General features: G+C 38.1%; 1 protein-coding gene across 5 annotated transcripts; it reads right to left on the bottom strand.

Moving 5' to 3' along the window:
• Positions 1-11,610: 11,610 nt before the first annotated feature.
• Positions 11,611-17,117, bottom strand: chst12b.1 (carbohydrate sulfotransferase 12b, tandem duplicate 1). 5 transcript variants are annotated; one of them, XM_087236434.1, is made up of 5 exons: positions 15,679-15,801; positions 15,117-15,189; positions 14,844-15,015; positions 14,668-14,748; positions 11,611-14,561 (listed from the first exon to the last, which is right to left on the bottom strand). In XM_087236434.1, exons 4-5 carry the CDS (start codon positions 14,720-14,722, stop codon positions 13,495-13,497), a joined length of 1,122 nt encoding a protein of 373 aa, XP_087092560.1. In that variant the 5' UTR covers positions 14,723-14,748; positions 14,844-15,015; positions 15,117-15,189; positions 15,679-15,801; the 3' UTR covers positions 11,611-13,494. The 5 variants fall into 5 exon arrangements, with proteins under 5 accessions (XP_087092560.1, XP_087092561.1, XP_087092559.1 ...); XM_087236435.1 differs by having other exon boundaries at positions 15,690-15,801; XM_087236433.1 differs by having other exon boundaries at positions 15,117-17,117.
• Positions 17,118-17,729: the final 612 nt, after the last annotated feature.

Genomic DNA, 17,729 nt, shown 5'->3' with positions numbered 1-17,729 from the left:
TCCGCAACCCCTGATTTATAAAGACACTAAGCCGAAAAGAAAATTAATAAATAAATGAATGCAACCCGGGCTCATTGTGGAAAAGTAGCCCCGCAGACTCGCGGATATGCGGCTTTTTGTTTTCCCGGATCCGCGAGAGGCCGCTGTGCGCGTATTTTTCCGTTCTGACGCTAAAAGCCGCTGGATCAGCCGACCCGGCCGCCCTCCTCTTCCTCCTCCTCCTCCTCCTTACCTAAACCCGAGCGTTGGTTCGCAAAAGCCGTCCAGAAAAAAAAAAAAAGCAAAAGCCCTCGTCTTCAATTTCGACCGCGTTTTCGGATCCCGACGCGTTCTCGCCCTTATTTTTAGGATTACGTTTTTCACCTGATTTCTGGAACCGCTGTTCCCCGGACTCGATCCCGGTCGTCGTCCCCGCGGCCGGCTCCTTCTCCTCCTCCTCCTCCAGAGCCTCCGCTCCGCTCTGTCGACGCAACGCTGTGAGCTAAGCGGACAAACTGGTTGCATCGGGAAAGCCCTCCACTCGGAGGCAAACTGTCGGCCAACGAGCGCGAAAAGGAGGAGCGTTCGCTCGAAAAAAACTAAATGCGGCCATACGTACCTCCGGCCACGTAAATCACGGTCTCCAGAAACGTCCGCGGGGGTACGTTTCCAGAATGAGCTTGGGTTGAATGAATGTTGATGTGAGACCAGCCGTGTTCAATTAGAGGACGTGATCCTCTTGAAATTAGTTTGTAAAACTTTACAAAGTGACACAACGCAGGTACGCCACGTGATAATGACAAATGATGTATTTGGTTTGTTGACTCACATTCATATTATATAGAACACACTTTTCTAACAGTTGTGCAGTATATTCAAATTTAAATGTAGTGCCTATATTCCAATATGCGCAAAACGCATCGATTGAAAATAACGAATTTGGTGTACAAAGGATGCAATATGTGAATGGCCCTAAAGAGAAGTTTATTTAAAGACCACTCAAGATTATAACTGCAGGATTTTACTGAATATGTTGTGATTTATTTGTTGACACCATTACTGTGACTTTTTGTAAAACATCTTGGCTTTGGCTTGGTCTCAGCATACACTAATCTTGATTTATGTGGTCTTGATGTGTCTTATTTTAAACAACAAGCTACTATATGTAGCTTATATTATTAAACGGCTACAAATAAAATAACAAGCCCAGTATGTAGAAAATCTCCAAATAAAGTGCTGTAACTGGGAGTGGCTTCCTTGGCATGCCATGAAAAGAGGGCATTCTTTGCTTTTATTAAAAATTATTTTAGTGTGTTTTGAGATCATCTTGATAAACACAGCGATCTCCCTTATTTTGTTTCCTCTCAGCAATCTGCCTTCCTTCCTGCCTGTTAAAACACAAAGATTTACCACACTGTACTCACTAGGCCTACCTTTCCTTGAAACCCTATTTTCCTCTCTCTCTTTCCTGCCTTGCTGGATGTTTGTTTAGGAAGGCGCCTTCAGCTCTGTTCACATTGGTGTTTAAGGATGTTAAAAGGGTGAGCATCTAAACACAGCCTAAAGAAACCAGAACACAAACACACAGCCTCAAGACGTCACTGCTCACACTTGGTACAAGACACACACACTTTGGTCAAAATAAGCCTGAGAGACGTTCAGTCACCTGATTCACCAGTGATAACATTTAAGGACAGGCAGCAGCGAGGGCCACCCAATGACCATCCAGAGCCCTCAGGCTGAGTTCTGGACGGTGTGCTGCTCTGATCTTCCTCATGATCGCTCAAGCGGAGCATTCCCTGGCATCCAGGACTCTAAATCTTATGAAACACAATAAAATGTCAATGTTTATATTCTCCGTAATTCACTTACCTTTATTCACATTTCTGCTTGATCTGTGGATTTATTTCCCTACTGGTGGATTTATATCTCTACTGCAAATTGATGTGAATAATCTTGATGATAACTCTACGTATAGTTACTAATGAGTGTTTTTGTAATGGCAATAATCATGATGTTTAAATGTTACACTTACATGTACTGTAGGACACCAAAATCCAGCGCCATTATCATTATGGAGCACTATTAAATCCAATAAAAGCACACGTATGATTAAATCAAATAAAACAATATATTAATTTATTCATTTTTGGCTTAATCCCTTATATATCGAGATATATCCAGCTGCAGACCCCCACATGTAGGCACACAAAATCTAGCACACACAATCTGGGCCAGTGGTCCTCAACCTTGTTCCTGGAGATCTACCTTCCTGCATATTTTAGCTCCAACACTCATCAGACACACCTGAACCAATTAATTAGGACCTAAACAGCAGTTAATAATTACATGCAGGTGTGTTTGATATGGGTCACAACTGAAATCTGCAGGAAGGTAGATCTCCAGGAACAGGGTTGAGCACCCCTGATCTAGGCAAACCACATACTGTATGGTTAATGACTGAATTCCTACTGAATTTTACAAATATGGCGATTGAGTCCGCCCGTGCTGCCATTCATTGAACTGAGAACAGTTTAGGGTTTTCCTTCAGTCATTATTTCATAATTATAACATTACAATTATTTTAACATCTGTGCAGTTTTGGTACTCAAATTATGTAAATAAAAACAATTAGTTGAACTTATGACTTAACATATCCACATACACAAAGAAAACATAATAGACCATCTAATTAGGATTAAGTAATAAACTAATTAAGGATCTTAATGTTGTCAAAGTTAAAATCATTTTGTTGTAAAATATAAAAAGCAAACAATAATGTGTCACAATAAATGAATTACTAAAGTTAATAATTTAAAATTAATATAGTTATCTTTTACTAAACTTTTACTTTTTGTTTTTATTAATTAACAACAGATAATTTGTTTGTATTACTATATTTGTTGCAACTGTAATTTCCACAAATTATCAGTACTTTGGTTTAAAAACAATATATTACTTACTCTAAATTACTATAGTATTTAACGTGGGAAATCATTAACAAAAGTTATTTAAAAAATAAGCAAATAAATACTATTCAATCCCTGGAGTAAAATATTAATATACTGATAATTTGTTTGTATTACTATATATTACTATAATTAAATGTATTATACATTTAATTGATGTAAAAAGATTTTGTATTACATATAAAGATGTATTGTAGCCTATACATATTTGCTATGATTTCCTTCATTATAATGAATCCATTATATATATATTAAACATGTCCAAGAACGTTTATATATCTCAAAAATGTTTTATCATGCAACGAGCAACTGCTTTACTGACTCTGTCAGATTAATAATGACTGGTCATCTTTACTGACTGATAGAAAACTGTTCAGACTATTGTAATGCGATCGGAAACAACATTCCGGCAAACAATATTTATTAACTATATAAAAATAAACTGATGACGATGTCTGAAAAGACATTAATAATATTAACATTCGTTGTAACCATATTTTGCCTAGATCGTGTGTGATGGATTGTGTGTCTGAAATGTATGTGGGTCTGCGGGTCTGGATAGGTATACTGTATATCAAGGGTCGCTGCAGCGGAATGAACCTCCAACTATTGCAGCCCTTTTAGCCGCAACCCAGTACAGGGAACCACCCAGACACACACGCACTGATACTCTACGGATAATTTAGTTCATTCAATTTAAGCCTATTGCATATCTTTGGACTGTGGGGGAAACCAGAGCACACGGAGGAAACCCACACGAACATGGGAAGAACTCTTCAAACAGAAATGCCAATTGACCCAGCCAGGGCTCGAACCAGCGACCTTCTTGCTGTAATGCGACAGTGCTAACCACTGAGCCACCATGCCGCCCTCACAAGGGTAATGTTTTTGTATAATGTAGGCTAATGCTGATCGTTATAGCCTTTATCACAGACTAAAATAATATAGAACAGTGTTCGTTCAGAAAAGAAAGTCGTTTTAAACACTCGATTAGTCATGCCAGGTCGATGGGCACTCAACTATTGGTAAAAAAAAAACAAATAAAACACAAATATGCTTCTGTTCTTATAAGCTGTGAGAATTTGACTGAAGCTAAAACAGTTTTCTCTTAAAAAAAAAACACAATATGATACTGCAGCATTAGAATTTGTACTGTATAAGTCTAAATTAAAGTCCAAAATAAAGACGTATTTCTGTTCAATTAAGAGCTAATCAAATAGGCTGATAGTTCGTAGCTAATTCTTCAATTCAATTTTGCGGCCATAACACAATTACATAAACAAATTTCACGCAAATTACATACGTTTTCTGTAATGTATTTTGCTGTAAAAATGTGTAATATAATTATAAATAAATACAGCACTTTCATTTTTACATTAATACCCAAGTGCGTGTAACAGAAGTGACGTCATCACGGCGTTTTGTTTCGTGTTGTTTGGCGATTTTCTCGGCTCGCCACTGTTTTTTTGACCAAATATCTTTTTAGGATTTTACCCCGTCATATATGAAAGTATGGCGGTTTAAATGTCTTGTGACACCCACCGCCTCCAGTCAAGGGATTAGCTGTTTTTGAAATAATTAAAATGCGTCCCTGAAAAAGGAAAACGCCCGAGGACAGAGATAGGTCACACTCTGTTCTGTTGTTGACACATAAAATAAAAAACACAGGATAAAAAGCAGAAGAAATGTACGTCACAAGGTTAAAGAGGTTAAAGAGCAAAGTATTGATTCTGTCGGTGCACATTCAGTTGCTCTGAAATCAGGACTGTGTGGTTTGTTTCTTTAAATAGTTTAAGCCAGGGCAAATCTTTTTAGCTAAGACTAACAAGACTCTCATTTGATATTTCCTCTCACAGACACAAAGAAACGACCACAAATCCATTTTATATTGAAAAGAATTACTTTTTATTATTTTTCCAATAGTATTTTTTTGATAGTTTGTTCGTAGTCTCATACCGCACATAATATACATTCATTGTTTTTCTGAAGGCAAGACATAAATAAAAATGTAATTAAAAGGGAGCCATCCAAAAATCCAAAGGTAAACACCTGTAGGGCCTGTTTTTATTCATTCATATATTCATTTTGTTTTTCAGCTTAGTCCCTTTATTAATCTGGGGCAGCCACAGTGGAATGAACCGGCAACTTATCCACCACATGTTTTATGCATTGGATACCCGCAGCCGCAACCTATCACTGGGAAACACCCATATGCACCCATTCACACAGATACACTTCTGACAATTTAGCTTACCCAATTCACCTCTATCATATGTTTTTGGACTTGTGAGGGAAGCGGGAGCACCCGGAGGAAACCTACGTAAACAAGGGGAAAACATGCAAACTCTACACAAAAATGCCAACTGACCCAGTTCGAACCAGCGACCTTCTTGCTGTGAGTGAACATGCTACCCAATGCGTAGCCCCTGTTTTTACTACCTTTAAAATATTCTTCCAAGTACCTGAGATGCTAATCTGCAAAATTAACTGGTTTTGTAAACAATATACTTTTTTCCCCTAGTTTGCCCTTATGCATTTGTCATTAGTCAATCTTCAATTAAATTTGCTGGAGAGACCCTGAATTTCCTCAGCTGTCGCAGATGGTACAGTCTTGCCTGGCTCTATTTACTTGCCTTTCAATGTGTGTAGTCCAAGTCAGGTTCTCAGAGATAATTACACCGAGATACTTGAAACTACTCACCCTCTCCACGGGGGTCCCACTGATCATAAGAGGAGTGTAGGGCTGCTGTTGTCTCCTCCTAAAGTCCATAATCAACTCCTTAGTTTTGTTTACATTCAGAAAAAGGAAATTGTCCTGGCACCATGATGTGAGCCTCTGAACCTCATCCAAGTACGCGGTCTTATCGTTATTGGAGATGAGGCCCAAAACCACAGTATCATCGGCAAATTTGATGATGGATGTGGAGCTATGAGAGGAAACGCAGTCATGCGTGTAAACAAGGACATAATGCATTCACTGGTTCAAGCCTCTGTTGGGCCAGTAGGCGTTTCTCTGTAGAGTTTGCATGTTCTCCCTGTGTTAACGTAGGTTTCCTCTGGGTGCTCTGGTTTCCCCCACAGTCCAAAGACATGCGGTACAGGTAAATTGGGTATGCTAAATTGTCTGTAGTGTATAAGTGTGAATGAGTGTGTGTGGCTGGGCGTCTCCCAGTGATGGGTTGTAGCTGGAAGGGCATTCGCTGCATAAAACTAAGCCAAAAAGAAAATGAATGAATGAATGAATTAAAAATACATTCCACAAAACACCAACCCTTATAAAAACTGTTTAAAAAACTATTTCCCAATATCCATTCGTTCATTCATTTTCTTGTCGGCTTAGTCCCTTTATTAATCCGGGGTCGCCACAGAGAAATGAAGTCAACTTATCCAGCACATTTTTACACAGCGGATGCCCTTCCAGCCGCAACCCATCTCTGGGAAACCCCCAATATCCAATTATATATTTTAATTGGACAAAGCAGACATTTTAAGAAGTTTTACGATTATGAAAATCCGCAAAAGGCTGCTTAGAAAATGAAGTTGTGACCCGACTTACTCCTGCACAGGCCACGACATTCACATCTATCTGTCCATGAACAAGTGTTCTGGTAAGTAAGTTACATGTTTATGACCCTGGTCGCAGAGCCAGCTTTCTGTGGTTCCAGCTGTGCCTTTGTTAAGCTGTTTTTTCCCTCTTTGTTGTGGTATTTTGTGTGTATACCTACAGTGCTAAACCATATTATGTAGAAAGATTAGCAGAGTAGTAAGCAAAAAATAATGATAGAAAAATTGTAAAAGTCCTGACTTTTTAAACGTATATAAAAAAAAAAAAAAAAAAAATATATATATATATATATATATATATATATATATATATACATTTTGTGGGGGTCAAGTTGTCCTCATTAAATCAGTGTCAAATGTGTTGTGGTACAAGCCTCTGGTCCAAGTATTTTCTTTAGGAGAACTAAATGTCTCTTCAAAGATTTTTTTAATGTAATTGCATGAAAATTTTTGTCCTCAAAAGTAAATCAGCTAATAAATCATACAGTACATAAAATGTCTTATGTTATCTGCTTTCTGTGAGGGTTTTGATTACATATTGGTTTGGGTTATAGGGTGGCATTAAAGTTTTGTGCTCTATAAAATAATTATGTCTATGGAGAGTCCTCCTCATACAATACACCAACCTTATAATTAAATTAGAATAACTCATGTTGGGCCGTTGAACTATTAGAAGTTAATGCACACCTGAAGTGAAGCGGAGTAGCTCTTACACCTTGGCTGTTCATTATTTATTAATAATTCAATGGACTGCAGCCAATTATTCTGGTTCTGGTTACTACACCCGAAGACATTGTTCTTTCAAATTTTGTATTTCTAGATATTCGTTATGTTGCCATGATATTTGGCATCTATGGTTTATTACAAAATGTTATTTCAAAGGAAATAAGAGTCTCAAACCTACATAATTAGTGTGCTGATCTGAAAATAATAGCACATAAGCCAACATTCATCAAACTATCTGAATCAAGCATTCAACAGCCCTGTAGTATAAAGATAAAAACACAAATCAGTTTTTTTAAAAACGTATTTAGACTAATTCTGCTAGGATTGCAAACCCCATTGTAAACAAAGAAACGAAAACATTATATTTAATGTGACGGTTAAAAATTTCCAAACTACTTGGAGATAAACTGTAAAGGAAACCTATGATGCAAAATCATCTTTTGTAAGCTGTTTGGACAGAACCCACAGTCATAATAGAGGGATATAAACACAAGTCTTTTTTTTTTTTTTAAATATCATTAAAATAGGATCTAAATCCCAGTAATATTGAGGCCCATCGCAACGTGATGTGGGAGTGTGGTTTCCCTGCCCACTGAATTGGTTGACATGAGTATATTAACATGTTAAGTATACATAGTAACATAGTAATGCATATAAACATGTCCACAGAACAGGATTTGCAAAGAAACGGTGATCAAAAGATCTGATCCAACTCTCTGTGATCAGCTGCACATCCAGAAGGAGTTTTAAAACATTTTTAAAACGGTGCTTGTGATAAAGAGAAGACAGTAAAATCACTGTAATATATATCAATCACTGTAATTCATAAGCGCTGGAATCAGCACAGCTAGAAACATCAGTTTATAACTATGAATGAGGAGAATGCTTCAAATACACAACAAGAGTCGAGAGTCCCGGTGTGTGGACGTTAAGTCTGGTTTATTTTGTTCAGTAGCATATTGGATCTCCATACAGCAGTGTATATTAACTTGTATCCTCCTGTCACATTTGCTGCAAGTAGACGAGCAAAACAGTGCAAACTTAAATGTGTGTACTGCTAACTTTGTAATGGGCATTTGTGTGTGACGTATCATCTCAGAAAGGCTTGAATAAACTCCACAACCAATACAACAAATAACCTTAGTATTTTGAGTCATAAACTGAATCTCTGCTTTATCCATGTCTGTCTCTGTCACTGACTGCTGTTTATCTGACTTGATGCAGCAGGAGAAAAGAGTAGTGTCTGTCTGTGGACTGAAAGAAGAGGCGTAACATGAAGGGGGGCCTAACATGTAGTACTGACGTAATTTGAAGTTATCGAGACCCACATGCCAAAACTGTTGTCAGCAAGATGGCGCTGTACCCATCAGTTATTAATGTCTACACCTACTCGACACCTAAACCCAACCATCACAGTTGTTAATGTGTACACCTTCTCCGACCCTAAACCCAATCATCAGTTATTAACATTTATACCTACCACAACCCTAAACCCAACCACCATAGTTATTAACATGTACACCTTCCCCAAACCGAAACCCAATCATCACAGTAATTAACATACAGCTGCGAGTGGCGGAGGCTTTCATACTTGACCTCTGCCATTGTACTGTTATTTGCAACCATAGAAGGCAACGCCGAGTAGGCTAACTGTCATGACAAAACAGATGAAGAAGTCAAAGTGTGGAGTTGCTAAATTAAGGAATATAATAATAAATCAAATAGGTTGTGCATAAATTTGGGGAAAACTCATGAAAACATTTGCTAAATAGTATTTCTGCCATCTTGCCAACAACATCTCATTGTGGCATCTCAAATGGTCCAATGGGATCTCAATACCTGCAAGTTACGCCTCTCTAACTTACTACGTTAGTTAAGCCCCTTCACGTTATGCCCCTCTCTTGCAGTTTGCAGACAGATACACTTGGGAGAAACAGACACTCATGTAGGAACAGTGGGCGGGGAGAACCAGTACATTTGCATTTAAAGGCACAGGCAACAAAAACAGCTACAATGTCCTCTAACCCCAAAATTTACACATTCAGCGTTGTATAGTACATAATCTGATGGGTATTTTAAGCTGAAACTCTAGAGAGACATTCTGGAGACACCAAAAACTTATCTTACATCTTGTAAAAGGGGTATGATAGGAGCCCTTTATTATATATTATTTCAGGTTTCTTTTTTCACTGTTGGTAGAAAGTGTAGCCAGCATGATCTGCTCTCTTTTTTTCTATTAATCTTTTTTTATTTTTTTGTATTAAGTTCAAATTATGTAGCAACATGTGGCACCTCTCTTGTGGGGGCACTGTAGGTTTTTAAGTAATAATGGACATGAGTCAGCGCGGACAGGGGTAACAGGAAGCCAAAATGTACTTATATCCTGTTCTTGTGGTCGACTCAGCCATTAGTATTGACCTTTATTCAGAAGCATCTCATAGAGGGGCGACTTTAAAAGAAGCTGCCACACAACCTTTCAAGCTGTCATACAGCAGAAGCGTAGGCAAGCTGAAGAGGGCGGTAATTCTTGACTCGGTGGAGAATTTGCCCTTGACCTTTCAGATTGTCCAGTTTTAGTCAGTTTGATAAGAACTAAAGCTAGATGGAGAAAGAGAGCAAGACAGAACAGATTTTTGCTCACTGGAATTACCGTGGACCTTTACTTCTCCGTTTTTGTACAGAAGAAATTAGACTTGTAACGAAGCACAGTACCGATATTTATCATGACTCATTTTAAATAACTGAAAAACATTTTACAACAATTAAAACTACATCATGTGTGTTTTTTTTGTCATAAAAATAAAATAAATATAATTCATTTTTAAAATAAATATCATTACAGAAAACGTAATTGATCATTTTAAAAATGTAGTCAACTAGGGTTGGGTGATGTTGACCAATTTGGCATTGTTCGATGTCTAATGTGAAACATTGTGATGGACGATGGCATCTTCATCATAGGTGGCGGTAAATAAATTATTTATTAATAATTAATTAATTCAGAACTAATTAACTTATTTTTAGCCTACCGTTTCAACTACCTGACACGCATGGTCTTTGTTTTACCCATAACCAAATCATAAATAAATAAAGTTACACACAAATTACCACCTGTCAATCACTTTTTCGGCAGGACTCTGGCATAATTAAGCAGAGTGATCTGTGTTTTTATAATGGCGTCGACAAGCTTGGTTGGTAAAAACGGTGCACAACCAGGGCTTAATTTAACCTCATTTTACTGATCTCCGTCACACAACCCACATGATTCTTCTGCGACTCACCTACCCTCTTCACTTTCGTCCATGACTCAACCCGCTGCCTTGTCCCCACCCACTCCGCTTTTCATCTTCGTCTTCACCTTCACCACTACCACCCCGGCCCCCAGGCTTCACTTTCGATCGCTGTTACCTTTCCCTCCTCTAGTAGCATGCCGGATCTGTAACCCTGGTCTGTTCCGGGACCTCAAAATTTACTAATTAAACACTGTGCACAACCAACAGGAACCAACCAACAGTATCTGAGGTTTTAGCTAAAATTACTAAGTACAAGCGTGAAAGCGAAATACTGAAGCAGTGTACTGACGCTGTGACACCTGATTCAAAAGATAGAAGAGTCGTTACAGAGAGACAAGATCAATTAAATATCACGTTTAACAACTATAGTGAGGCGCGATCCAGTGGTACATCCTTGATAATTGTCCGACGTGCAATGCTCTCTGGGGTTTTGTGCTCAAAGCAGCCACTGACTGCTAGAGCTCAGAGTCAGATGTGCAGGTATGCTGCAGCCCGTGTGTGTGTGGTCACATGATGTGCGTTTTCAGCGATGTAGTGTGGACGAAGATCTTTTCAGAAAAGCTAGATGAAACGCCAGTGTAGACGTGGATCCTTTTCATTCTAAAATGCCATTTTAAAACATCAGTGTAAATGGGGCCGTGTGTGTATTTTTCACGAGTGGGTTGCTGTTGCGACAGGGTCGGGGCGGCGGATCGCGGTGCCGGCTCAGCATCGTGATGTCTGTCGGCCATCAGCGATGGATGATGGCATCGTCTGTTGACCCAATCCTACAGTCAACATTCATGATAATAATTGAATACTATTATTAATAGCCAAATCAATTTTAGTGCAATTTTTTTTGTTGCTGGCAAATTTATGTATGCTGGTTTTCAAGTTACTGATTGAATGAAGGTAGTGATAGGTGTATTTTCACCCATTGAACTAAAAAGTTAAGAAAATATGACCCCCAAAAGATTTTATTTACTAATATTATATATTTCTATAACAATATTCTTACACAATGTATTATATTGATAAAACTTTAGAAACTGATTATGTCTCAATCAAGAAAATTAGACATCAGACTTTCAGATAATGTAATATGTAACTGTCTCCAAATCATTTTATTGATCTTCTTTTGCTGACAGATGTCTTGTTTCGATTAAAAATAGGAGAATCTAATTTCGCTGAACTTTGGAGGTCTGTGAAAATATGCTTCATTTCATAAATTCAAGATTTTCTTCCTCCCAGCATTAAAGATTTATGAGATCTGTCAAAATTTCAGAGCTCCAAGTGCTGCTTACGTAGATGCAGTTTATTAAGCTTGCTTCAAAAAATCAGTAAAGACACACTGCACCCTTGTGGTCAAAACAAACCAATGCACAGGTTCAGTAAATCCTAGCTATACTGAAAAAAATATTCATTGGATTTACATTTTTTTTTAAAGGTGAGTGGTTACAAACTATTTACATGGGCTGAATTTAAACAAGCAAATTAAATAGAGTAATCTTCAACTTAATTTGTTTGTTTAAATTCAGCCCAAATAAATATGTTTACAAACACTTGCCTTTAAATAATTGTAAATCCAATGAAAAAAAATTTCTGTGTACTTTCCAGATTGTTTGTATTCATAAATTCAGTGTATGGACAACCTAATAATCAAGTGCATATCACTGAAAACCTATAAGGGCTACATGAAAACCCAAATCACTAAGCAAGCAAACTGCTCACCTGGTTTTAACCACATAAATTAGATAAATTTAGGTATCAAAACATACTATACATTGTTGCCTCACAGCAAGAAGGTTGCTGGTTTGAGTCCCGGCTGGGCCAGGATGTGTTTCTGTGTGGAGTTTGCATGTTCTCCCCATGTTCGCGTGGTTTAATTGAATAAACTAAATTGGCTGTAGTGTATGAGTGTGTGTGTGGATGAATGTGTATAGGTGTTTCCCAGTACTGGGTTGCAGCTGGAAGGGCATCCGCTGTGTAAAACATATGCTGGAATAGGTGGTGTTTCATTCCCCTGTGGTGACCTCTGAAATAGAGACTAATGTTGAGTTCAGACTGCATGATTTTAGTCCTGATTTTGACAGGATTTTAGAAATCGCAGACAAACGGGTGAAATTACAAGCAAATCGGTGCTCGTTCATGTGAGTAACAATTACATAGTGTGAACTGTCAAAGACACGATCTAAGAGTAAGTAAAATGTGTTCTGATTGAAAATAAGGCAATTATAATTACCTACAGCCAATGAGAGAGCAGCATTCACAAGTATGGCTATCTGCAGGCCAGTGGTGGTTGGAGGAGAAATTAAAAGAGCTTCTTTTCAATCTATTTGGCCCAAGAAATGGAGGAAAAATTTGAGTAAATTTGGCTGATGCACCCGTGTCTGTTTGACGTGTCATCGGAGCAATACCACGACCGGGTCGAAACAGAAAAAAGTTGAGGAAAAATTGATAATTCCCTTCAAAGGTCAGGTGAGCAAAATAAGTACATTTTCTACCCCACTAAAGGCTTCTTTCCGATTATGTAATCAATAACAAAATATCCTGCGTGACCTCGCGTTGTTTCCATGTCACTTCTCGAGTGTGTTTGGTTGTGAGACGTAGTTTAGACAAAGTTGTCGGCGATTCTTCCTATTTTGAACTCATGCAGTGTAAAACCCCCTGTCCCCAATCCATTCTACAATGTAAACAAAGCAGCAACGAAACGCGAGCCCAGATAGTCATGCAGTGTGAAAACATCTGTGACGCCACTGCTTTGAAAATCGTACAGTCCGAACTCGGCATAAGCCGAAGGAAAATAAATGAATTAGTTATCCATGTGGAACTCTTAAATTCCAAATGTGAAAGATTCTTTATTGTGGAAATAAAAAAATGCACAAATTAGTTCTTATGTTTACTGTAAGTTTTTAGGAACCCAAATGGTTCTTCTGTTGCACTCCTGTAATAACCCCCTTTTGGAACCTTTATTTTCAACAGCATTAGAAAAGCGTTTCAGGTTTGTTGTATCCAAACAATCTGAAATCTGCTTCATAGAGACTGTAAAGTTTTCTCCTGTCTGCTACTGAAACGTTTGCAAACCATTCCCGCTCCCATTTTACAGCCGTCCTATTACGGTACCCTGGGGGGAAACGAATCTGATTACTGAGTCCAAGAATCTTCAGCAAATGTTCTGTGTCCTCATGAAGAGTTTCTAGTTTCCCAACAAAGTCATAGTCAATTTGGCATGGATGGCAAAGTCTGTGCATCTGCTGCCAATGCTCATTGAACGGCTTCTCCTTCTCAGTCTGTGGATCTAACAGATACTTAATGAAGTGAGTAAAGGACAGTCTGATGCCTGCACTGAAGGCCTCTTGAGCCGAAGTGGGGGGCTGAGAAATATTAGCATAACGCTGAAGCATTGTGGAGCCGAACTGTTTGTAGAAATCCTCATTTGGCAGAGCAAACTTGTTCCGGAAAGCAGAAATCAGTCGTACAAAAGGATCCCGTACAAAGAGGAACTTAGTGTAGTTCTTCAGCTTGTGATGCATCAGAGGACGTGAAAAATGACCAAAAAGCCTCCAAAACTTGTTAAATGTCAAATGCACAGTAGCATTATGGGATAAAGCTGAAGGTATGTCAAGGGGATCCAGATATGGAGCTCCATCAGGTGCCTTCAGCTTCTGGCTGAGCACAATCATGATTCGTTTCCAGTTGGTACAAGCTACCTTGGGTACAAAACAGTAAATCACACCGTGACGATCGTCCACAATGAGATGGTCCAGCTCTTTGCTTGGAATTTGGTCAAATGTCCTAAATTTTCCAGGGAAAATCAAACTGCTGTTGGCTTGACAAAGTTCTTTTATTATACGTTTGCGACGTGCTTGACGAAGTTTGAGGTTTTTGGAGGAAGACTGCATGAACATGTGCGTTAGATTGTTTGGATGAGCTGAGATGATTGTCAGGTTTGGTTTGACTGACCTGCTCGACTCTTTCCAGATAAACAAATCCTCGCTTGTCCAACGTTCAGAGAACACAACACTTGCTGGGAGCGCAGGTGTTGATAAAGCTGCGTGCAGATAAAAAGTCCCATCTTTCACATCATCCCAGTGAATTATAATGAAGAATATGATAAACAATGTTCCCAACAGAAGGAAAAACTGCAGCTGCCTCACCATTTTCACTGGAAATCTGTCTGTAATGGATCCCATCTTGAATGTGTAACATCATCTCTGAAATAAGTCAAGTTGGGAATTCTAGGGGGAAACATCATAAATATATAAATAACTGCACGATCTTTTAAAGTCTCAATTTAGAAATGTCCACACACAAAACATGATCAATAACTCACCCATATTTTGTCCTTTTGTGCTCCACGTTTCAGAATGTTTCACTGCAAATCTCTCAGGAGGCAGGAATGCTTGAAGTTACATATGTAAACTCACAGTAGGGTGTGAACACAGGAAAATCGCTCCGCCTTTCAGCCGGGACTAAATCATATGCTGTTATTCCAGACGGTTCAACTAAAAGTATCACAAGTATTCACAGGAAACCACAGCTAAAAACAGCCGGGCAGACTTGCAGTGTCGAGTTCAGAATGAAAAAGAAAACCAAAAACACTTACGAGTTATTCTATTTTTCTGTTTCCCATGGTTATTTTAATCCTTGAGATTGAGTGGGATTTTGGAGGGGTTGTTCTCATGTGAAGAAGCAATAACACACATCTAAACACAGACTGTTCCAGTGAATAATGTATTATGATGGATTTATTACTTTAAATATATGTTCTAAATTCTAGCAGCTAAAAAAATACACTCGTCTATTCAGTGTTCAGTTGGATGCAGATATTTAATCAGTAAAATCTAATGGTGCATTTAGGCATTTAGACATGGTCAATAAAAAATTGTTAAAGTTCAAACTGAGAAACATTCATTCATTTTATTTTTGGCTTAGTCCCTTTATTAATCCGGGGTCGCCACAGCGGAATGAACCGCCAACTTATTCTGCACGTTTTTACGCAGTGGATGCCCTTCCAGCCACAACCCATCTCTGGGTAACATCCATGCATACTCATTCACACTCATACACTGCGGACAATTTAGCCTACCCAATAAACTGAGGAACAGAATGGAGAAAAGAAAAGTAATTTAAAGAGCTAGTTCACAGAGAAGTTTTAATTTACTCACTATTTACTGACCTTCAAGTGGTTCCAAACCTTATGAGTTTCTTTGTCAGGTTGAACAGAAACACAATAATATCCAGCTGCAGACCCACACACGTTTCAGCACGCACAATCCAGGACACACAATCTAGGCAGGGGAGAACCATATATGGTTACGACGAATGTTAATGTTATTAACGTCTTCTCGGACCTTGTCATCAAAATATTTTATACATATATATTGTTAATAAATAGTGTACACAATAGACAATAGTGTATATACTATTTTACAAATATGGCGTGAATGAGATGAGGTGAATGAGGAACGTTGTTTCCGATCGCCATTCAATATAATAGACTGAACAGTTTACTATCAGTCGTCAAAGATGAGTCAGTATAGCAGATATTCATTTGCTGGCTTTTCTGAAACATTTTTTAGAGCTATATAAACAATCTAAATTGGACAGGTTTAATAAATATAATGCATTCAATATTATGAAGGAAATAATAGCAAGTTCATATGTATAGGCTATATTACATCTTTATGTAAAATAAATCTTTTTACATTCAATACATGTATAACACTATATTTATATTTCACTCCAGCGATTGGATAGTATTTATTTGCGTAACCAAATAATAGTCATTAGTGTTTTAACTAATTATTTTTAGTTACATAATGTGAGTACCAAAACTGCACAGATGTTAAAATGATTGTAACAATATAATAATGAAATAATGACAGAAATGGGAACCTCTAAACTGTCCACAAACATGGACGATCTTGATCGCCATATTTTGTGATAGGTGGCGATAATACACTTAAGGAGGTAGTCATCCTTAAACAAGAATAAATAGAAGACGGATTCGTCGTTAACCATATATTGTTCGGCCCTGCCTTGATCATGTGTCCTGAATTGTGTTTGCTGGAATGTGTATTTGGGTCTGGGGGTCTGCAGCTGGATATATCTCACAAAAGCAGATATTTTTAAGAAAGCCAAAACCCATTGATTCCCATAGTAGGAAAAACAATTGCTATAGAAGTCACTGGTTACAGGTTTCCAGCTGTGAAGGTCTAAAACAAGTAAAAGGTGAGAAAATGATGACAGAATTTTCATTTATGAGTTAAATATCTTTTTAGGTGCCTGTCAACACTGGGTATTTCAGAATCTGGGGATCTACTGGGATTTTCAAACATTTACAGGGAATGAAAAAGAGAAAATATCTAGTGAGCAGCAGACCTGTGGGTTAAAATGCCTTGTTGCTGCCGGAGCTCAGAGAATGACCATGTAGGCTGGTTTTAACTGAGATGAAGGCAACAGTACTTAAAATATCACAAAAGCATATTACAGTACATGCTGTGGTATGCTGATACAATAATCTGTCCTTACTTACAATTAAATTACACTTCAGCGTACTTATTTGATAGTTATGGTGATACATTATCAAACAATGATGTGATTGATCAGGCCTCAGTTTGCTCTATTGTTAATTTGTAAATTTAGTTAAGCTGATTAAATAAGTGACTCATGCAATCTCCTTGGAGCAACCAAAATGAACGTTCACACCTGAAATATTACTTGTTGCTCTTTAATTCGATCATATTGAATCATTGATCATAAGAAGGTCACTGGTTCGAGTCCCGGCTTGGTCAGTTGGCATTTCTGTGTGGAGTTTGCATGTTCTCCCAGTGTTGATGTAAGCTTCCTCCGGGTGCTCCGGTTTCGCCCACCAGTCCAAATGCATGCGCAATAGGTGAATTGGATAAGCTAAATTGGCCGTAGTGTATGGGTGAGAATGAACTTATAGGGCATTTTCCAGTACTGAGTTGCGGCTGGAAGGGCATCCCCTGCGTAAAACATATGCTGGAATAGTTGGTGATTCATTTCGCTGTGACGACCCCTGATAAATAAGGGACTAAGCCCACGGAAAATGAAGGGATGAATATTAAATTATAGTATAACCAGTAAAACATTTTGGTGCTCATACTAGACCACAGATATGAATCATAAGTAACAGAAGATTATTTGTGGATGGTGGATTGATTTTTTTGACCATTATACAGCCATGTTTTTG

The sequence above is a fragment of the Danio rerio genome, chromosome 1 (assembly GCF_052040795.2).
Source record: "Danio rerio strain M-AB ecotype USA chromosome 1, GRCz13ab, whole genome shotgun sequence".
Classification (NCBI taxonomy): Eukaryota; Metazoa; Chordata; class Actinopteri; order Cypriniformes; family Danionidae; genus Danio; species Danio rerio.
Note: the sequence above shows the minus strand (reverse complement) of the source record. Positions and strands in the feature narration are given on the sequence as shown.